Source organism: Ischnura elegans, chromosome 2 (assembly GCF_921293095.1).
Source record: "Ischnura elegans chromosome 2, ioIscEleg1.1, whole genome shotgun sequence".
NCBI lineage: Eukaryota > Metazoa > Arthropoda > Insecta > Odonata > Coenagrionidae > Ischnura > Ischnura elegans.
Genome location: NC_060247.1, coordinates 147,150,686 through 147,174,875, shown reverse-complemented (window position 1 = coordinate 147,174,875; position 24,190 = coordinate 147,150,686). Strand labels below are relative to the sequence as shown.

The 24,190-nt window shown below is 38.5% G+C and overlaps 1 protein-coding gene and 2 long non-coding RNA genes across 3 annotated transcripts; 1 reads left to right on the top strand and 2 right to left on the bottom strand.

Moving 5' to 3' along the window:
• Nucleotides 1–5,448: 5,448 nt before the first annotated feature.
• LOC124154762 lies at nucleotides 5,449–6,532 on the bottom strand. The gene is made up of 2 exons (XR_006864017.1): nucleotides 6,025–6,532; nucleotides 5,449–5,579 (listed from the first exon to the last, which is right to left on the bottom strand). It is a non-coding gene; the product is annotated as an uncharacterized LOC124154762 (long non-coding RNA).
• A 171-nt stretch (nucleotides 6,533–6,703) lies between these two features.
• On the bottom strand, nucleotides 6,704–8,145 carry LOC124154763. Its single transcript, XR_006864018.1, has 3 exons — nucleotides 7,899–8,145; nucleotides 7,642–7,817; nucleotides 6,704–6,985 (listed from the first exon to the last, which is right to left on the bottom strand). It is a non-coding gene; the product is annotated as an uncharacterized LOC124154763 (long non-coding RNA).
• Nucleotides 8,146–10,126: 1,981 nt separating this feature from the next.
• Nucleotides 10,127–13,157, top strand: LOC124154761. The gene is made up of 2 exons (XM_046528660.1): nucleotides 10,127–12,277; nucleotides 12,879–13,157. Exons 1-2 carry the CDS (start codon nucleotides 11,970–11,972, stop codon nucleotides 12,907–12,909), a joined length of 339 nt encoding a protein of 112 aa, XP_046384616.1. The 5' UTR covers nucleotides 10,127–11,969; the 3' UTR covers nucleotides 12,910–13,157.
• Nucleotides 13,158–24,190: the final 11,033 nt, after the last annotated feature.

The following is a 24,190-nucleotide window of genomic DNA, read 5'->3' as shown; positions in this document are numbered from 1 at the left end:
TTCTGCTGAAGTTTTGTAATTATTAAAAGAGCCATATGAAACCAGGAGAAAGTGAGGTACATTATAGCAGTGAAATCGAAACGTCAGAGAGTGACTAATAATACGATAACATTATTGTGAATATTATAATTCTGCCGCAGGGAAAATTAGATGCATTTTTTTGACTCGTATATTAATTTTGACTCGTATATTAATATTAATTAAACTTTTAGCTACCTTTACCATTTGTATAAAACTATTATTTTGCTCTTCTTCGCTTGTACTGAGTGAATTAATGAAATAGATATTTTATTCATTTGAATGTTTGTAGCCTTGCTCTGCTCATATTTGTTTTTGTTTTGTCTTGAGGAATGATTTGAATACCTGATCGTATACAATAAAATCATTTATATCTCTTTTCTACATTTTTACTTCTGCCTCAGTCAAAATCAACAAAATTTGTGCGGAATCGAATTCGTGGGGGCGGGTGATCACGGTTTCTTTGTTAGCCGCAAGTACGCTGTCGCATGTACTGCCATAAACCGCCTCCCCCCGCAAACAAAAGTGCCAATATTTTCTACGATTTGGAAGATATAGTTTTGGAGACAATCACAATTCCTGGGCAAGTAAAAGGAAGTACCATTATCGAATGTACATGCAAGGTTACCATTGTCAAACCGCTAGTTTAGGACTAGACCCTAACTACCGTTAAATGGCATTGAATGGCTAAAATTGAGTTTAAAGCGAATTTATACTTAAAAATATCATTGGCTAATAATTTTCACTAATAAATTAACAAAAATATGGAGATAGTTCATATTTTGCCCAAATTTAGAAAAAAATATTTTTTTCCGCCTAGATTGGGCATTCCGCCCACTGTGGATCGGTGCCTTTTTAACGCCAAGTTATTCAGCCGCCATATTAGTAGTATAACTTATAGGGTCATTCCATGTCAACTCAACCAGGGTCCCACGCCCACCATCTCAGATTTTGATAATTTTCTCCCTGTTGTTAGTTTCAACCTTAGTTAAGAAAAATCCAAAATATTAAAGACCCATTGCAAGTATTTTCCAAGATATGAGCGTTTGAAGTCAATGAGGCACACACAAATTCTGCACACCAGTCGAATTATTCAAAACTACCATATTTGTGCACCTGTACAACCTAAACAAAATGAGTGAAGCTAGTAAAAATTTTAGAGGCTATAAACATGCTGCTATAGTTTTCAAAAATCCTATCAAAACGATTTTCTCTTGAAAACTTTTTTTTCTATAAATGTTCAAAAATTGCACTTTTGACAAATTTCGTCAAAAAAGTGACATTTTCAAATACTTGTAAAAATCACATATGTCAAATGAAAGCCATAAAAATCTCTGTAAGCATGGTAAAGACCACCAACTTTAATAAAGAGTGAGGTTTTGGGCAATTTTGGATTTATTTGTTAATAAATCTTATGAAAATCATCGTTCCGCTAATGTTTTTTGTTGAAAAATGCCACTTTTTCAACTGCTAATAACAAAAAAGGGACACCAATTAGGTGACTGAGTTTTTTAATATAACTTGCACTATACTCTCTCTTTCAGTAAAATTAAACCTGAAGTTGCTTCCATGATGGATAGTGCTTCTATGATTTATTTTAATGATGGTTGTAAAACGGCGGGCTACAGCACTTATGTTTCAGGGCATCCCCCAAAAGGAGAGTTGTATATTTGAGTATCAAAGTTCCTGTAAACCCCTACCATTCTTTAAATTTAGCTGGTAATCTATTTTTAATTTCCAAATAGTATAAAATGGAAACATTTTAGCAAATATATGGATTTACTAGATATTTGCAATTAGGCAAAAACTGGTTGAATATGTGCCTATTTGAAGGATAAGTACATACCTCTGACCTCTTAAGCCTGAAGGTAAGCATCCCAGGCCTTCTCAATTGCAGTGACTGTGGAATCTGGCAAGGTACACTGCCTTCCTGTGATGGTCTTACGCTCTGGTAGATGCATTAACACATCAGTCAACATTATCCAGCACTAATCCAAATGTGTTGGCAAAATGTTTGACCTAGCCTTACCATCTGGTGTCATGAAATTCACAAGAATTTCACCATCCTCAACTGTTTGAACAACACAGCCAATGTACCATCTGTTTTCATACACAGCACCGACATAATAGCCAGGTGCATGATGAAAATATATGGGAAGTGGAGACGTTTTTAGACACTTGTAGTTCAAGTCTGCTTTTGAGTTTGAGCACTTTCAATATGTTAGTTACTCTCATTGGAATCCCAAGTTTCATGTTGCTATGCTTTAGCTCTCAACACAGAGTAGATATCATTTAGACCATGAGTGTTTGAAATTGAAGATTAGATTCTGGTGTGTCAACTACTAATTTTATGAATTTGGACATCCCTGGAGGTTGTGGAACTTTTTAGTTTGAATTTCCATGTGATATGTAATGGAGGGTTTTGATATCTGCTTTACTTGAAAACTTTTGGAAGACAAATGTCACTAGACCACTTAAACTCAAGAACAAGGATTGTGCTACATAAATGATCTTCGATTGGAGTTGAAAGGTAACTTAGTATGGAGAAGGGGGTTTCGTCATATCTCCTCTGCAGGAACGGTCTCACCAGATTTTTAGATTTGTCTCCTCCACAAGTGTGTATATTTGGAAAAATATGCATTCTTACAATGATGCTGCATTCCATTTGGGGCACATTCTAGACCACTCAGAAAAAGCTTATGGGAAATTAGTGTGCAGACAGCAAGAAAAATTGAAATGCACAGCGGAAAATCTGTTAAACCTGGTCAAAAGTTATACCCTTGATGTTTAGCTTTGGTTTCAAGTTTTGAGGACATTCAGGTTGAAGATGCATTCTGCCCACCTCATTGTATCAAGCATGAAGATATATTGAAGCATGTTAATACAAGTTTTGAAAGTCTTAGCTGTTCACCAATCAAAATTTCAAATTTGAGTCAGACTAACAGATGAAGTTATAGCAGGAACAAAATTCACTCTTGTCAAGTAGTCAATTCACTCCTGGAAGAAAGAGTGAGCACATGCTTTGATGTACCAGGGCATAGTTTTCATAATTAAAACAGAGTTTTTAAATTTGATAATTGTTCTGATTTCAATGCAATGATAGATGATCTCAAAAAAAAATGTGAAGAATCAAACTGGGAAAAGCAGTCGTAAGTTCTTACACTGGTGCCAACAAGATGGACTATATTGTTAGCAGCGTTCGAATTCTCACTGATATCACGGCGGAGGGATACTCCGTCGCATCGGGCTGACGACGGATGTGGCGGAGGGAGCGCCGCTAGGGGAATGGAGGGGAAGGAGACGGATGACGAAGCGAAGCCTGTCCAAGCCTGTCCGGAGGCGGCATATTGGATGCGAGCCCTGGCCTGAGCACACGCATGGTCGTGTTGTACCTGTGCAAATAAATGTGTAAAGCCGAGAGTCTCATGTCATTTTCAAAAGATCTAACATCAGAAGTGGGATTCTTCTCTGCGCTCAAGACGACGCCGACGCTGGGAAGAAATATTTTTTCTAGCTGCTGACGGAATGGAGGAGATACTCCTCGATGTGCTGAAGAAGGTGAAGAGCAGCCAAGGAGCCATAGACCAGATTGACCTGCCCCTTTTCCGCCCAGACATTGACGATGCTCAACGCTGGATTCAACATGCCGAGATAATTATGGAGGAGTTCTACTGGTCGGATGTCCAGACGCTTGTAAGAGTGAGGCGTTATTTGACTGACGAATCCAAGGTATGGTCCAAGAGCTGGTCTCCAGCTGGTGTGCTTTCAAAAACGATATTTTTAGAAGTTTTCCCCTCGCGGAAAATTCTTGGCCGATTGCTTGTTGAAGCTGCTGCTTGCAAAACTTCAGATTTCAATACTTTTACTGCATATGCTTAAGAAATTGACCCTTCTTAAAAGATTGGGAGCCCAATGGGGACCTGAAGATTTAATTGAATTAATTGTTCACGGCATAAGTGACGGGAAAATCCAGGAGTCAGCGAAAATGCGCGACTTTACATCCGTCTCTGATCTAATTTCTTATTTGAGCTCCCTTCAGAAGGTGGCACGTGGGGAAGTAGTCGAAGGAGATAACGTCGAATCAGTTCGGCGGGTGTTTATGGGCTTAATTGATACTGGAGCGGACGTATCTTTGATGTGTGATAAATTTTTGGCTACTTTCTCTGGTAAATTAATACGAAACGAACTTCCCATCATGTGAATTTTACCTGGGAGACTTATATCGAAGTTCCGTTTTGACGCAACCGTTGAGATTACTGGTCAAAATTCGAAGCTCACTTTCGTGATGGTACCTTCTGCATGCCTCGATTACGATGTCATTGTAGGGTGCAACCTATTTGAAGACATAATGTTAGCCGCTGTCACGGACTGCGACGGTACTCGCGTGATTCGGCGACAGCTGCCTGGCGTCATTTGAGTTTCGGAGGATACGATGAACGCCCTCAGCGTGCAAAAGGACTACTATTCTCAGACAAGTGTAGTGCTAAAAAATTACGCCGAAATGATAACCTCTGGGACAGAAGTTTCCACAGTAAATAATGCTTCAATGGAAATAAATTTGATTGACAACTTTATTGTCAACCGACGGCCTTACCGTCTATCGTCGAGTGAGCGTGCGGAAGTTCGCAAAATTGCGGATGACCTAGTATCCAATTGCGTTATTAGAGGGAGCCCCTCCCCGTACGCTTGTCCCGTCCTTTTAGTGAAAAAAAAATGGGACGTACCGTATGTGTGTTGATTTCCGAGGAGGGCATCCGTCCAAGCCAGAGGAAAATCAAAGCATTAAAAATTTATCTCGCCCTACCGACGTTAAGCAGGTCCGACAATTTATGGGGTTAGCCGGATACTTCCGAAAATTTATTCCCGAGTTTGCTAGTCGTACCGCATGCATAAATGACCTTACAAAAAAGAATGTAAGTTTCGTTTGGACGACAGAACATGAGGAAGCTAGAAAGTACATACCCAGCTAGCACACGGGAGACTGTCTCCCCCGAATCCTTAGAGACTCTCTACAGAAACCAAAGAGACCGCCTCCCGGAAGCGGTAAGCGTCTCCGGAGACAACAAGGAGACGGCCGGACGATACGATGACGAACCCATGACGAAATGTCCGCACTACTCAAGAGACGGTCTCCGATTTCCGATTCATGCGCCATCAAGCGATAACCACGCGAACTACGTCGGACACAACTGTGCGACGGTGGCGCCATCTGTTGTCATTTATCAGCACTACGAGCAGCGAGCTACTACCGACCGCTACTTCACTATTCCATTAACCGGCCACTTATAAATCCGTGGCGTATGCGAATTGACATTAAAGCATATTACTTACGAACATGGTGTTAATGGACTGCTAGCAACAGCGATGACGACACAAACAGAAATCTCGGTGACAAACGTAGGAAATATCAAAGAAAATCAGGCATTTTCAAATATTGGTTTATTTACAAAAAGTATTAGAACAAGCCACATTGAATGTCAGAGAAACTTCAAAGATGAACTCCTATTACATAGAAACAGCTTTTCACAAGGCCACTGGGCATCAAGGGACTGAAGCAACACCTGAAAAGAAAAAGCAGAATACTCGCATTAAGAAAATGCTATGACTACACAAAAACAATAATAATGCTTTGGGAACTTTAACACGTATTCTCTCAGGTCAGCTAAAATACTATGCAATGCCCACTTAATAGAGCCAATACATAATGAAAATAACATACATGATACACAAGAACAAGATGAGATTTTAAAGATAAAATGAACAAAAAAGGAAATCTGTAAAGAATCCTCCCTGAATTAAAAACTGCAGAATCGCAATAACAAAGCTATGCATTTTAGAAAATAGCATCTTCATCCTCACAGCAATATCCCAAGAATGTCACCATGCCATATGTTAAACCCATACTTAAGAATAAACAATACACGAGGGATTTCCATTGTTCCCTATCTTAAATGAAACATCAACAGAAAAACACCAGGCATCTCTGCCAAGGATCAAGTGCACAACCTTCTAATTCTACTGCAGAATATCATGCCTGCTTCACTACATTGTGGAGATTCATCATGGCTGTGAACCATGCTCACCATAAGAAGGTATTAACATGTTCCATCACAAGGTAATAAGAATAAATTGCCTGAAAATGAAGAAATTAAAAAAATTGTAATCACTCAAAATATTGACGAAGAATTTACTAGCAGAGAACTTGGCAAGTTTCACATAATCACCCAACAACATAAGTATGGGAACAACTGCCAAAGAATCCATCGATAATAGTTCCTCTATTATATTAATATGCCCAAAACGGTACGGCTACTGCATGAGGAATGCAGATATGTGGTCAAACGGGTGTGGAAATGAACCATTTATATGTCACCTACTAAAAAAATTAAGAAATTTCTATTACTCCATTAAACTGCATCAAATATAAAAATGACAATAAAAAAGGAATGAGAGACTCCATCAAGTACATTAACCAAAACTAATTAAATATCAACCATATATGAGAAAATAATGAGTAAAATACAACCAAAGATTACGTATAAAGCTGTGCCTCCTAAGATTCTTCACCCAAAATGGCATAATAGGCAGATTGTCGCTGCAGAATAATCCTTATTGTGAATGTCTCCCACCAGCAAAAGAAACCAAACAGGGTACATCACTACGACACCGATAACTCTGCCTATTAATAAAGAAAAATATCTGTTACTACAGAATTAAGCTACACAATAACCAGGCAAGATAACGACAACTAAGAACCTACGGAGTTCTAAACCATCATCTCATGTAAACACACAAAAAACAGCAACATTAAAAAATAAGTAAGCTGTATCAATACCACTTTCCACTCCCTATGTTTAAGTCATCCAATTCTCGGCTACGATACCAGAGGAAAATCATCCTCACAGAGAATTTTGGCCACCAGAATCAGAAGAACGATTATCCAATCGTGAGGTCCTTGCTTCACCACCTATTAACCCCTTAACTGGGGAGAGCGACTATAGTCGCAAGCGGACTATACTCCCCATGTGGGGAGCTCGACTATAGTTTCGCGTGCCGTCGCGTCGCAATGTTATGCGGAGAAGGCATGAATATTCATTCTTTATGCATCATTGCATGTTTTTTGCTTTGTCAGAGGTTCTATACCAATATATTTGAAGTATATTGCCATTTTTGTGCAATGGCTTTACTATAAATTTTTTTCCAATAATGGCATCTCCGAAAATCGTTGGATTTGCTCCCCACCAGGTGAAAGATAAGGAAATTTCTGCCCCCAACCAAGGGGTTAATGAAGATGTAAAAAATTCCATTACTCCAAACATATAAACAATAAGGGTGGATAAAAATAAATAAAAAGAAGAACTCACCAAGACTAAAAACCACCACTATTAACAGGAACATCCACTGAGATGCCAATCAGCCAGTTCCACTTTCCATAGATATTTATGATACCAAGGCAGAAGAGAGTCACCCTGGAGTAATTGTTGCCCACCAGAATCAGAAGAACGATGATCCAATCGTCAGGTTGTTCCTTCACCACCTACTAATGAAGATGTAAAAAATTTCTCTTAGTCCATACATATAAACTGTAAGGGTGGATATTGGTAAATCACAAGAAGCACTCACCAAGACTAAAAACCACCACTATTAACAGGAACATCCACTGAGATGCCAATCAGCCAGTTCCACTTTCCATAGATATTTATGATACCAAGACAGAAGAGAGTCACCCTGGAGTAATTGTTGCCCACCAGAATCACAAGAACGATGATCCAATCGTCAGGTTGTTACTTCACCACCTACTAATAAAGACGTAAAAAATTTCTGTTAGTCCATGCATATAACCTAAGGGTGGATATTGATAAATCACAAGAGGCACTCACCAAGATTAAAAACCACCACTATTAACAGGAACATCCACTGAGATGCCAATCAGCCAGTTCCACTTCCCATAGATATTTATGATACCAAGGCAGAAGAGAGTCACCCTGGAGTAATTGTTGCCCACCAGAATCAGAGGAACGATGATCCAATCGTCAGGTTGTTACTTCACCACCTACTAATGAAGACGTAAAAAAATTTTCGTAGTCCATACATATAAACTGTAAGGGTGGATATTGGTAAATCACAAGAAGCACTCACCAGGACTAAAAACCACCACTATTAACAGGAACATCCACTGAGATGCCAATCAGCCAGTTCCACTTTCCATAGATATTTATGATACCAAGTCAGAAGAGAATCACCCTGGAGTAATTGTTGCCCACCAGAATCACAAGAACGATGATCCAATCGTGAAGTCCTTACTTCACCACCTATTAATGAAGATGTAAAAAATTTCTGTTAGTCCATGCATATAAACTGTAAGGGTGGATATTGATAAATCACAAGAGGCACTCACCAAGATTAAAAACCACCACTATTAACAGGAACATCCACTGAGATGCCAATCAGCCAGTTACACTTCCCATAGATATTTATGATACCAAGGCAGAAGAGAGTCACCCTGGAGTAATTGTTGCCCACCAGAATCAGAGGAACGATGATCCAATCGTCAGGTTGTTACTTCACCACCTACTAATGAAGATGTAAAAAATTTCTCTTAGTCCATACATATAAACTGTAAGGGTGGATATTGATAAATCACAAGAAGCACTCACCAAGATTAAAATCTACCACTATTAACAGGAACATCCACTGAGATGCCAATCAACCAGTTCCACTTTCCATATTTATTTATGATACCAAGTCAGAAGAGAAACGCCTTGCAATATTAACAAATGATTAGTATTTCCCCAACTGCACTGATGTATCGGTACAATAATTTACAACCCAATCATAGTTAAATTCAACTCCTTGCAGGATCACATGAGTACTGCGTCCTAACCGATTAATCTGATTTGCATATTTGATTGAATTGAACGACCTAAGTTTGGTCGCCATCTCCTTAGCATTATGAATGATCAAAGTATTTAAATTTCTCGCGCACTCACAAGTAAATATTGGCGCTATGTCAAACTACAAAATCAACTGACTACGTTAACATCAACAATGAACTGATAGTAACGAAATTAACGTAAAGTATGTGAAAATCATTTCGCGCACCCTATTTGTGAATAAACAGTGATAAATGAGCTGCCCTTATGATTCAGCCCTGATGATGAGTGCCGAGACGGTACTTGAAACGTTGGCCGATATAAAAACATTAACCCGGAGGGAATCCCGAGAAAAGTTTACCCACAATGATAAATCAGCTTTTTATGAGGTAAATCAACAATCAAGGGGATAGTGAGCCTATATGTCACTAAATTTTCAGCATTTTTTCGAATACTTTCCCCAAATTCAAGGTAAATAACGCAGAAGACGAAATTCGAGTGCAAGAATGGGAATTTATTTTTCTTTCCAATGTTATATGCTCCAACTATGTGCAACCATTATCACTAGTTTAAATATGAAAAAGAAAAGGTTGCAGTCGTTCATAACGAACTTTACCTGTCCTTCTTACGGAAAATATTCAGGGCCCATTCCAAGGCCACATATACCTCATAATATTCTCACCTTTTAAACCTTCCCTGAACTTTCACTCACCAACATTTTAAAATCAAAATGAGCCAAATCGGTTCTCGAGTATTAGCGAGACTAAAGGACATCAATTCATTATTATAATCTATATCAGTAAATGTGACAATGCACCTCGAGCCACACAACATGGCGGCTAGCCGAATATTAAACATATCAACTTTCATTAATTTTAATGTCTCAAAATAAATCTGCTGTTTACATTAATTTTCCTTATTATCGGGAATTCAACAAAACTTAATAATAGTCCACAGAGTAAATAATAGCGTCGGAGGGATAACGGCCATGCTTCGTGAATATTTTCGACTTGCACGAGGCGATTTGGGATCAACACTAAGGTAGGTACATTAGATAACGAATATTATCCTTAATGAGGTTAATGAGTAACACATGAAAATACATGTAAAAGGCAACCATAAGCGAATCGAATACACTACCGAATAAATGACAAAATCTAAGTCCTTTGGGACACGTGAAGACAATATGATAATGCCATTAAAATTAGCAGGGATACAAATTAATCCGTACTTACCTCAAACCGGTGAAAATGGACGCAGTTGAAAAAGCGATTGCAAGAACCGGCAAGCTCCAACAATGAGGATAAACACGTGCGGTGATCGTAACTTCGAAGGCAGGACCTCTCAGATTCGAGTTATGGCACAAAGTGAAAGAGACGAAGCGGATGTTGCAAGGGGGAGGAAGGGCTCTTTTCCGGTATCGGCGTAGTCAGTGATATAATTATACTAATTAATATCTAATTCGTGTTATACTACGACGAATTACCAATATAAAATTAGAAAATAATTAAATATACTGCCATGATCACTCGGTATCCGCATAATGCCTCTTGAAGATAATGTAATTTCGGAGAGGCGAAGTGTTGACCTCGGAAAGAAGCGGAAGTGGGTGGGGGTGAACACTCGAAAATTGACGAACCAAGGGAGAAGGGGGAGAGGGCGGCCATCTCCTCGGGGTCTCTTACCTGTCGTCAAGAGACAGTCTCCTGTGTGCTTGTAGGGTAATTGACTGTTTGACCGCCGAACCACTCTTGGTGGTATTCAACCCCGATATGCCCACGGAGTTGCATACAATGCGAGTGCGGTAGGCTACGGAGGAATCCTCATTCAAAAATATGACGGGGAAAGCAGAGTGGTTGCGTATTACAGCAAACGTACCTCTTCTACTGAGGCGAAATATCACTCCTATGAATTGGAGACCCTAGCCATCGTCAACTCTCTAAAGCATTTCCGAGTGTATCTTATCGGGATTAAATTTGTTATTGTCACTGATTGTAATTCAGTCAAATCGACTATGAACAAACGCGATATTGTTCCTCGAATAGCCCGATGGTGGACATACATGCAGGATTTCAATTTTGAGATAATTTACCGTAAAGGCTCTACCCTGAGCCACGTTGATTATCTTAGCCGTAATCCTGTCTCAGTCTTGCGAGTCTCTCAGCACGATTCGTGGTTACACATCGAGCCAAAGGGCAATGCCGAAGTTCGGCAAATGCTTTCCGAGTTGCGTGAGGGAATATTAGACTCGAATCAATACGTTGAGAAGGATGGCTTACTATGTCATCAAGAGATTTTAAAAAAATAGGAGGAAATTGCTGCGCTACTATGTCCCCCGACAAAGTAGGCTTGGACTTCTGCGATTACTTCATGACGAGCAGTGCCATATTGGAGCAGAGAAAACAATTAAGTCAATAAGTTTGCATTCTGGTTTCCGCGGCTAAGACAGTCTGTCAAAAACTATGTGAAACACTGCCTTGTTTGTGTTGTTAAGAAGACGCAAACAGGTTCTCTACAGGGACTCGTTCAATTACCCAATAAGGTTCCAGTCCCAATGCACACGATACACATCGATTGTCTGGGACCCTTGCCGGTGTCTATTGATGGACACAGATATGCGCTTGTACTAATTGATTCTTTCACTAAGCATTGCAACATGGTTGCCTTAAAATCTGTAAGATCTGATGAGACTCTGCGAGCCCTGCAATTTTTTATTTCCTGCTTCGGAGCTCCTGAATTAATCATTATGGACAGTGGCACCAATTTTCATAACTTGGCAGTGGCTAAGTGCCTAAATGAATGGAACGTTCGTTATCACTTCATAACACCCGATATTCACAGAGCAAACAGACAAGTGGAGCGTTATATGCGCACCATCATGAACTTAATAAGAATTGAGACAAGGTTCAGGGCAGAATGGCCGAGCGTTTTGTGGAGAATTAAGTTAGTTTTGAACACTACCATGCAAAAAGCGACAGGGGTCAGTCTGCTCAATTGCTCATTGGTATTGAAGTCACCACCCCATTCATTCAAGCCGCCTTAAATGACCTTTCAAGTGATCTAACTCCTGTGAGAAATATGAATGTTGACAGGAGGCGTGTCATCGAGCGACTTCGATCAGATGAATCATCTAGAGCAGCTCTCAACTCCAGAGGGCGTGACACCCAGCAGTACAGCGTTGGAGACTTCGTGCTGCTTCACCGGGCGAGCAAGCTTCACGCGAGCAAGGCGGATTTCGAATTCCTTGGTCCTTACGAAGTTCGAGAGGTGACACCAGAGGGACGCTACGAGCTCAAACGGGTCGGCGCTACGAGACAAAGGATCGTCAAGGCTGCCAAGGAACAGCTGCGACCGTGGCCGAAGGATTGGTCGGCTGCGACTGACATGTAAGACCTTATCTCTCTCCATGAGGGGGAGGGGTGAGGTACGAGGTAAGCCTGTACCCGTGATTTGTTTTGGCTTTCCGGGGTCTTCGGACCTTGAAGCATGGGTTTGAATGAACTCATGATTTGTGTTGGCTTCCGAGGTCGGAGTACCTTGAAGCATGGGTTTGAATGAACTCATGATATGTTTTGGCTTCCGAGGTCTGAGCACCTTGAAGCATGGGTTTGAATGCACCCATGGTTTGTTTTGTTTTCCGGGGTCTTCGGACCTTGAAGCATGGGTTTTAAAGAACTCATGATTTGTTCTGGTTTTCCGAAGGTTATGCACCTTCACGCATGATTGCTCCCATTATGCGTTTTGTTTTCCAAGGCCTTAGGGGTCTTGAGGTGTGTGACAAACTAATTTATTTAGATTTCAGATCGACACGAGTTGAACTCTGGAGCCAGCCTGGGTCCATAATGTGCCTATTTTGATGGCTGAGTGCTATCAGTGTACCTTACAACTTGATAATTAGATGTCGCTGCTAATGACAGTGGGATCGTGAGTTTGTATTCGGCTCTTTGTTGTTTTCACTTGTTCTAAGTTGAGTTCTTGCAATTTCAGACCTCGCGCAGCGGCAGTTCCGAGAGCGTAACTGCATTAGGATGGCCGTGTTAGCAGTGTTCGAATTCTCACTGATATCACGGCGGAGGGATACTCCGTCGCATCGGGCTGACGACGGATGTGGCGGAGGGAGCACCGCTAGGGGAATGGAGGGGAAGGAGACGGATGACGAAGCGAAGCCTGTCCAAGCCTGTCCGGAGGCGGCATATTGGATGCGAGCCCTGGCCTGAGCACACGCATGGTCGTGTTGTACCTGTGCAAATAAATGTGTAAAGCCGAGAGTCTCATGTCATTTTCAAAAGATCTAACAATATCAAAAATAGCTGAAGTGTGCAATGTAACTAAATAGCAAGTAAAGCAAGCTCGAGATCTGAGGAAAAGGAAAGGTATACTTCCAGATGTGTCCTGGAAAGAAGGAAAACAGCTAGCTGATAATATCAAAATAAGTGTAATTAAATTTTAAATTCAGTATGTGTTTGTATGGAACACCAGAATATTACGCTTATGCTAGATGTACTTCCTTCAGTTAAAATGGAATACAAAGATGCAATGAAGTGCATAGTTTGTGACATTGGTTACAATCGGAGTATGGTGCACAGGTGTGAGCAGTGCCCAGGTAAAAAGCAGCTGCGTGAATTGCTATGCAACCATTTAGCTAAGTAGTTATCAGATGATTTAACTCTTACTGATTTTCAGAGGACACATACAGATCATACAATAACTGAGAATGTACAAGTAAATGTAAATGATTTTATAGACCGGCTTTATGGTGAAAGATGTTAAAATTAATCATTTTACTGCTGTATTTCAGGCCAAATTTTTTAGAAGAATTGAATATTGATAAGGTCATAATTTTACTTGACTTTGGTGAGAATTTCTCTTTCATTGTGCAAGATGCCGTTCAGGGATTTTTCTGGGACAACCGATAGGCAACAGATCATCCACTTGTTATCTATCATAAAGTTGATGAAAATGTGTCCTACATGACCTTGTGCATCATCAGTGACTGCTTGGATCACGATGCAGTAGCAGTATATCCCCTATGAATGAGCCATGCCAATGTATAAGAATGTATAAAATTTTGAAACAGTTTTACAAATTTTTTTCATAGGAGATGCCTTTATCAGATAAGTAATTAAGTTTATTAAGGAGATATTTTTTGGCATTGCAAAATGCAAATATTTTAGTGACAGAACTGCAAGCCAGCATAAAAATTCAAAAATATAAAAAATATATGCTTGCATTAATCAGGCTTTGATTTGTCAGCAGAATGGCATTTTTTGCCACAAGTCATAAAAAAAGTGTATGTGATGAATCGGGGGAACGGTAAAATGTTTACCTACAAGAGCCTGTTTACAACAACCCAGTGGACGAAACATTTTATCAGTGTGTGACTTGAGTGAGTTGATAAAAATGTCGAAGGCATAAAAACATCATATGTTTCCAGTGATGATGTAGAGATTTGGAAACAAAAATTGAACATGCAGTTTTAAAACTCTAAAACAATTAAGGGACAAGACCTCCTCACTAAAACATTTCAATCAGTGAAAATGAGTAACAATTCAGTGGACGTTCTCTGCCCAAGTTCAGAGTGCCAAGAAAAGTAGATTTAATAAAAAGATAAATAAAAGCATGTGCCAAGAACATTATTAAAAACCGTGGAACTTATGTCACCACGGTATATAAAAGCAGATGGTACATTGGCTGTGTAATTCAAACAGTTGAGGATGCTTACCATCAGGCTTAAGAGGTTAGAGGTATGTACTTATCCTTCAAATGGGTACATATTCAACCAGTTTTTGCCTAATTGCAAATATCTAGTAAATCCATATATTTGCTAAAATGTTTCCATTTTATACTATTTGGAAATTAAAAATAGATTACCAGCTAAATTTAAAGAATGGTAGGGGTTTACAGGAACTTTGATACTCAAATACAACTCCCCTTTTGGGGGATGCCCTGAAACATAAGTGCTGTAGCCCGCCATTTTACAACCATCATTAAAATAAATCATAGAAGCACTATCCATCATGGGAGCAACTTCAGGTTTAATTTTCCTGAAAGAGGGAGTATAGTGCAAGTTATATTAAAAAACTCAGTCACCTAATTGGTGTCCTTTTTTGTTATTAGAAGTTGAAAAAGTGGCATTTTTCAACAAAAAACATTAGCGGAATGATGATTTTCATAAGATTTATTAACAAATAAATCCAAAATTACCCAAAACCTCACTCTATATTAAAGTTGGTGGTCTTTACCATGCTTACAGAGATTTTTATGGCTTTCATTTGATATATGTGATTTTTACAAGTATTTGAAAATGTCACTTTTTTGACGAAATTTGTCAAAAGTGCAATTTTTGAACATTTATAGAAAAAAAGTTTTCAAGTGAAAATCGTTGTGATAGGATTTTTGAAAACTATAGCAGCATGTTTATATCCTCTAAAATTTTTACTAGCTTCACTCATTTGGTTTAGGTTGTACAGGTGCACAAATATGGTAGTTTTGAATAATTTGACGTGTGCAGAATTTGTGTGTGCCTCATTGACTTCAAACACTCATATCTTGGAAAATACTTGCAATGGGTCTTTAATATTTTGGATTTTTCTTAACTAAGGTTGAAACTAACAACAGGGGAAAAATTATCAAAATCTGAGATGGTGAGTGTGGGACCCCCCAAAAATTGGTTGAGTTGACATGGAATGACCCTATAGCGTATGGTGTTACGGCTATTTATAATTTGGAATTAGAACTGCGATTTTAATGGCTTCTTACCAGCCGCAGGTTTGATCCTTTTGTATTCACCTGATCCATTACCCAATTGGTAAAACGTAAAATAATATTTCATAAAGAAAACAAAGCGTAAATAATTGCAGAAGATCATATGTGGCGTAAATAATAAATATTAATTACCCTGTTGAAATGAGAAGACTCCTCAATTAATTGATCACATTTGTGATGAAGAGTTGATGGATTTCGATCAAAAACATTAGTAATACTGGCATTTTTAATTGATACTATGGTTTAAAAGCCGTCGATAATTGCGCCTTCACAGAAACAACAGCATCGAGTGCTGCGCATTATTATTCCGTGAAGGCGGGAAGGCAGTGAAAGCAGAATTTTAGAGAACGGAGGTATGGTATACATTTTTCACGTACATCGGAGACACCGCCCCTATGCTGATATTTGGAATCAAAAAACAAATGAGTAACTACAAGCGGTAAGAAAGTTTGGGTTAACATTTTTGGTGTACATCCTCATGTCGGTATTTATTGGCATTTCACATCATTTAATGACTAGAATATGTACGAAAATGATAACGTGGTTTTGTTTTGATGTCATATATCTATGGGCAATCATGTTTGAGGAATATATCAGTGTAAATATTCGATGTGAACTTGGGGTAACATTTCTGATGAACAATTTTCTCATGCAGCATTTATCCTTAATTTCATCGTTGTGGAGTAAAAATTCAATAGTGAATAATAAGTAGGTAAACATGTCGTGTTATTATGCACCTAGAACGCTTATTTGATGCAAATAAAAGCTTTTTGACCTTTTACATTATTTCGTGAATAGAATGTGTCTCTAAATCATTAAGTCGTTTTGTTTTGATGTCATCTAACTATTGGCAATCATGTTTGAGTAATGTATCAGTGTAAATATTCGATGTGTACTTGGGGTAACATTTCCGATGAACAATTTTCTTGTGCGGCATTTATCCTTATTTTCATCGTTGTGGAGTAAAAATTCAATAGTGAATAATAAATAGGTGAACATATCGTGTTATTATACAACTAGAACGCTTATTTGATGCAAATTAAAGCAATGGGAGTTATTTTGGTTTCAGAAAGTTTGGGTTAACATTTTTGGTGTACATCCTCATGTCGGTATTTATTGGCATTTTACATCATTAAATGGCTAGAATGTGTCTCGTAATGATAAGGTGGCTTAGTTTTGATGTCATCTAACGATGTGTAAACATGATTGAGGAATATATCAGCGTAAATATTTGATGAGAACTTGGGGTAACATTTCTGATGAACATTTTGCTTACGAGGCATTTATCTCTATTTTCATCATTGTGGGGTAAAAATTCAATAATGAATAATAAATACGTAAACATTTCTTGTTACATTTCAACTAGAACGCTGATTTGATGTCAATTAAAGCAATGGCAGTTATTTTGGTTTCATAAAGTTTGGGTTAACATTTTTGGTGTACATCCTCATGTCGGTATTTATTGGCATTTGACATCATTTAATGACTAGAATATGTACGAAAATGATAACGTGGTTTGGTTTTGATGTCATCTAACTATGGGCAAACATATTTGAGCAACTTCTCAGTGTAAATATTCGATGTGAACTTGGGGTAACATTTCTGATGAACAATTTTTTCATGCGGCATTTATCCTTAATTTCATCGTTGTGGAGTAAAAATTCAATAGTGAATAATAAATAGGTAAACATATCGTGTTATTATACAACTAGAACGCTTATTTGATGCAAATTAAAGCAATGGGAGTTATTTTGGTTTCAGAAAGTTTAGGTTAACATTTTTGATGAACATCTTCATGCCGGTATTTTTGACCTTTTACATTATTTCGTGAATAGAATGTGTCTCTAAATCATACAGTGGTTTGTTTTTTATATTACCTAACTATGTGTAAACATGTTTGAGGAATATGTCAGTGTAAATATTTTATGTGAACTTGGGGTAACATTTCTGTTGAACCAACCTTACAAGGCAGTCATCTAGATTTTCAACATTGTAGGGAAAAAATTCAATTTTGAATAATAAGCAGGTTAACATTTCTTGTTATATCACAAGTAGAACGCTTGTTTGATGCAAACCTAAGCACTGGGAGGTATTTTGGTTTCAGAACGTTTGGGTTAACATTTTTGGTGAACATCTTCATGTCGGTAATTATTGACTTTTTACATTATTTCGTGACTAGATTATGTCTCAAAATCATAAAGTGGTATGGTTTTTATATTATTTGACTATGTGTTAACATGTTTGAGGAATATATCAGTTTAAATATTTCATGTGAACTTGGGGTAACATCCCTGATGAACATTTTGCTCACGAGGCATTTATCTTTATTTTCATCTTTGTAATATTTATGATAATAAATCTGAACCAGTAAATAATTCTTTCTTTCTGTTTATCATTTATACTAATGCAACTGTTTTAAAAATTGTTCAGTACCTTTTCAATATTGGCTACACATTTGAGATATCAAGGACCTCATACCAATGTAAAGTATTCAGTTTGCAGATCTGTCTATGTTGACATTCAGGAAAGGGTAACTGAGCATTTTTGTTGTAATCTTTACAATGCTTTCATGTGAAACCAAGGGACTCGAATATTTATTTGCTTACGGTTGAATCAATATCTGTATCTAATGTTAGTTTGTAGTCTAACAGTACACATTGGTCCTATATTTAGTGGAACCTATGTAATATGTTTTCAGATAATTAGTATATTAAAAAAAAGGGTTTCCATTTACAAAAGGTAAGTACACTACCTTTAATGATGCTTATTTGCAATAAATTATTCTTGTACTACAAAGCAGAAAGAGAAGCTAACCGTTGCTGAAGGTCAATGACATCATGTCGTATTACTGCTGACACTGCAGTATGTGAATCAATGGAATAGAAGATTTTAAAGTCAACAGCGGAGATTGAGTGCTTTCTCAGATTTAAAGACCATTCTCCATTAATGGACTCTAGGGAAAATCCATGATAATTATCATTCACAAACAGTAATAAAGGAAGTGGTCCCAGGTGGGAGCCCTGTGGAAAAGCAGATGTTGCATAAAATTGTGATGGTTCTGCATTCTGGATTTTATTTGCTAGTCCTCTCTTTGACTTATAGCATGGGACCACATATTCCATTGGCTTTCAGTTTTGCTGCTGATAGAAAAATGATAAACTTAATTGAATGCATTTGGAAAAATCACAATACACTCTACCTGAAAATGATCAGTAGGATCTGTAGCTACTAATAGCTGAAAAAGCAAAAGGTTTGTACCTAGTAGTTGAAGTAACGCACCTAAATCCTTGCCCTTAATCAGTAATCAGGTTTTCAAACACTTTGGCAAAAACTGACTGAATAATGGTCTATAATCACTAAAGGCTGCTTTACATGGGGCATGTAATTGCGCAGGTTAGAACTGCATTAATTTTCAATACGGCATAAAATTGCGAGAATGTGAGCTTGGGATTAGAAGAGGGGCTATTTTGTCATGCATTATCGAATGCGTCCTAGGAATTCACTGCTTTACAGGACACAATTTTGACTGTGCCTTTGTACATAAGTCTGATTGTGCAGTGACTTTCCACTTTTTCATTTTTTTAATAGTGTTAACGTTTTTACACACAGGTATCACAATTGCTTTTTTGGAGGAGCTAGGAATTATGCCAGCATCTAGAGACTTGTTAAAGATAATATGGAGAGCTATTTTAAATGTTTTGTTAAGAAGTGGGGACACAAATTCAACTGCATTCTTGAAGGAATAATACTACTTTTCTCATGAGTTACATGCAGTGGCATAGCCAGGAAGGTCTCTTGCCCTCTCTCCCCCAAAAGCATTAGTTTTAGCAGAAAAATATTAACCTATAAAACAAATTAATTCTATTCCACCGATACTAGGAAGCAAAACTAATATTGACTATTATTTTTGTGAAGCAAAATAGCATAACATGTCAATTTTACAGATAAAAATGTTCACATTTTCCCCAGAGGATTCCACCACTGTACCCCCAACACCATTCTAGCTCAGGTGCGCAGCTAGGAATTAGGCAAGGGGAGGTTTTAGGCGCAACTAACACTGGGGGATCTGAGGGTATGGAATACCCACTAGGATAAGAGGGAGGTGCGGGGGCCCTCCCCTAGAAAATTTTTCAGATAAATGGCGAGTTTTACCACTTTCGGATGGATATTTTTATTAATCCTTACACTATTCTATTAGTAATATTAATGCAATTAAGTAAAATGGATTAAATTTAAAAATTTCTCTGAAATATGGGGGAGGGGTTTATCCCCAAAACCCCTCCTTGCTGCGCCTGTCCTAGCTACACCCCTGGTAACATGAGGCCAAAAGAATTACCTAATGGTCTAATGATCACCTATTAACATCTCTTGATGAGGTGATTGAATTTCATGTACTCAGTCCGATCACCATTTTTTAAAGGTTAAATGGTAAATTTTATTTTGAGTGATCCAAATTTTGAGAGCAGGGAAGAATCATTTAGGATAATTACTCTTACTAAAGAAATTTACAGGAGTGAAAATGCAAACAGCATCTTAAGTACTGCATAAAAACTATTCATAGCATCATATAGCGATTTTGGCTTCATAAAATCTTATTGTCGGACCAGTAAATATAACTTGAAATAATAATTCAAACCAATAAAATCAGTTTTGAAAGTCATACAACAGTGTGATAAATACCACAGGCTTAATGGCAAATATTTTCCTCATACACTGACATCATTGATAGAATTATACTGTGTTTCCATGTGCTTTTAAGAGTTCCAGTCTTTTTCTGGGCAAACCTTTATTTGTACTGTTAGTACAGCACACTCCCGATTATCCGGCTACGGTTTATTTGGGTTGTGGATTATCCGTGCATGATTGTCACTCTTGCTCTTTTTTTTCTGCTATATATTTTTTAAAAAATACAATCGGACGCAAAATCATCGGAATTACTGCATTAATGCGAGGATACACCAGGCTTATTATTTCCGTTACAATCCCCTACGTAAAACTGAAGCGATCGCGCGCTAGCTGCATTGACGGGATCACCGTGTTCCTATTTTCCAAGCCTCGCAATGCACGACCGCGCTCCGTGATCACGGATACTCCTTTACCGACCTTGGGATACACGCCCCGCAGCAGCTGCAATCTGGGCAACTTGTGCGAGACGCAACTTACATAATTGGCGCGGTGCCTGAAAGTAATTTCCGACGTCGAGTAGTGGTTTTGAAGCATTCTTTCAAACCACTTTACTGCATCCGTGATCACACAGCCACGGATGTGTGGTTTTCGAAACCAGGCCTTATACAGAGCATTAATAATACAAGCACAACAATCTTATCGCCGCTAAAAAGATCGAGAACTGGCGAAGAAAGCTCTCATTGAGTCCGGGAAGCACTCTTAAATAACAGAATACCTGCATAAATAATATTATATTGTTTTTTACGTAAATTATGAACATTACCAAACATTTAAGTAAAAGTTTAGGTTATCCGTGTTTTACGATTATTCGTGCCGTCTCTCCCCATCATTAGCCCGGATAATCGGGAGTGTACTGTATATGAAGTCATTTTCTTTTTATGCATGGGCTAATAATTCTCATGTACTGACTAAACTAGCAAGTGGTACTCATTTAAATACAATGGGTCGCAAAGATTTAAATATGGATTAATTTATTATGAAAGAGGTGGTTTACTGTTTATAGCATGTTAAAGTAGAATTGTTTCTTAAGCAATGTTTCGAGATATTAGTAATGGTCCAAGTCTGACCTAAATGGAAAGAACACCAGAGAGCTCTGCTAATGTCATATGCATAGGAAGAACTGAAGCCCTGAAATACATTTACTCTATCATGTACCTTTCCACGTGAACATGAAGCCCAAACACCTAACTTCTTGGTGTTCTACTGATCTAAATAAACAAGAACAGATACCTACCAATATAATTTCCTAGAAGCAGGAAAAATTCAGTTACAGTAGACTCTCGTTATTACGAAGTTCATCGGACCGATAGCCCGGAGGTATGTAATAACGAAGTTCGTATGAACGTTTCTCTTGGGAATCGTCGAAAAAACCGTACGTGATAAATGCGATTAAATTACGCGGAAATAAATATAAACAGGAAAAATCGTTTCAGTTTCGGCATGCGGCATGACGTTATCGAGGGTTGATATCCTCCCGAGTACAGTAAGTCCGATTTACGAACTAGATGCGTTCCAAGACCTTGTTCCTAAGTTGATAAACCTACGGTCCGGCCGCCGAGAGTTGTCCGATGTCATTCAGGATAGTCTACGTCGGGGCAGCGTTGCCAGGTGAGAAAGTGAAACGCCTATAAGGGCCTCCGTGAAGAATGGAGACGGAAAGGACGACGAGCGTGAAGGACCCAGTGGAAGAACCACTTGTTTTGGGGATTCGAAGAAAGGGCATGTTTTAGTTGATCAGGCTTATTTCGCTGCTCTGTATGCATTTGACAACGTTGTATGACTAGGCATGTGTGAGGTGCGTTTGGGGGACAGCGATTGCCTGCAATCCGTGCTGGCGAAGAGTTATCCGCACCTCCTATTCTGCCGTCATCGGACCGGTCGTCCTGCATGCAAGGCATCGAGGAGTATGGTTATGATGCAGAATGCAACACTGCGCTAACTCACGATTGTGACGAATTGATCTAGCTGGGCGTGCAACGCAGCCGAAAAAATCGCTCTCCGCGGCAAGGAACAACGGGCGAAACGTTGAACAGTTCCTAACTTCACACCGGAATGAATGATACTTTGTTCAGATTATGCCCAGAGTACGATTTCCTCTACGCCGCACGGCTTAGCAACGGCTAAATCAAAAGGCACCAAATTCGAAATTTTTTAATGGTGTCATCTCTGCAAGTTCGTAAATCGAATGTGCGAAGGAAGAGAACTAACTGTACATCAAATTTACGAGCTGTGAGTCTGTCACCGTGATTCCCAAGGAATGAAGTTCGTTATATGACGCTGCGCGGATGGTGAAGAAATAACCATAAATGACGCTCTCGGTCACAGTACATGAGGACAACTTAAACGTGGCGTGATAATTAAAACTAAGCGTAGTGAATATCCATCTAAATGCCATAGCTTATGCGTGGAACTTCGTAATAAAGTTCATTTTGTAACTACCAGGACCGGGACGGAGGTTCGTAATTTCGTAAAAACGAAAATTTTTAATAACGTTTCTTTTCCTATAGCTTGGATAGCTTTTCGTCGGGACCAACGATTTGCTTCGTAAAAGCGAGAACTTCGTAATAACGTTGTTCGTATTAACGAGAGTCTACTGTTACATACCACAGTTCTCCAACCACAATTGTATTCCATACAAGGAATTTATAGAAAAACTTATTTTTCTATGCATAGAAAATTTAGTAAAATGGTAAAAAAAGCTCATACTGATGACTTCCTATGATCAATTGAGTAAGTTGAAGTTAAAGTTATCAAGTAAGTGTAATAAATGGGCTATGTGCTTTAGAAATTTTCCGCATGCCAACACTAATACCAATATGTTTGTGAAAACATTTCACAACACTCTGAAAACCCATTACCTTAACTGGAAAGTTAACAGGATATTAGATGATTTTGTAACAATTATTTTCAGAATGCAAAAACAGCGTACCTGTCTCTAAAGTACAATAGGATTATTGAATAGCCACCTCTTGGATTTGCAAGCGTAAATTGTTTACACCATTACAAAGGCATCAAAATCCTTGATGAAAATGTAATGGTAGTGACTAAAGGCTAGTGTTGGAATGTCAGAGCCCAGTCTGATCCTTCGTCTTTGTACTTTGTCAAGTTGGCCAATGGTGATTGTAGCCTTCCAGAGTTGTGCTTCGTAAAATGCTGTAGGTTATCTTGTGCGGGTCTTTGTTCACACATGTATATTTGCTCATACAGTGACAAACATTCAATATGGAAGCACGTTCATAAAGTTCACTCTTTTCAAGTTCGAAATCATCATACTTCATCAGCCCCTGCCTTTGAAGTTGAAAGTACAGCAAAATTGGACCTTTGCTCATCATCATTTTCCAATAATGATTAATCTAAAGAACAGTTACTCCATTCTATAGAAAAGAGTTTGAAGCAAATAAAATCATTCATCAATCAAAAAAAGTCACAGCCTCTCCTTCTCCATGTTCTTAACACTTTAAAATTACTGCTCGAGAAATTCGATGCAATTGAGCATACCACAGAACCTCCTAAACTGCAGCATGCAAGAGTACCCCCTACCTCTAATCTATAAGCAACTCAGTACAGGTTGCACCAAACCTCAAAGGATCGCAAACCCACCAAGCACTACTTCCAGAGCCCTAGCCGAGATCAACTAGAGTCCATTAAAGATTCATTAATGAATAATGAGTGTTGCTCTTTCACAGATCGAATTTCTTCGAACAGTAATCTTCTGAAAACTGTTTGCAGGAGTGGCCTATATACAGTCAATTCTGTGCATCTAAATCACTTGATTGTTTTATAAGTCATTTAGAAGTTGAGCAATTAGCCTAGTGTGTATCACCAGATTTTCAAAGAGGCTGGCTGTA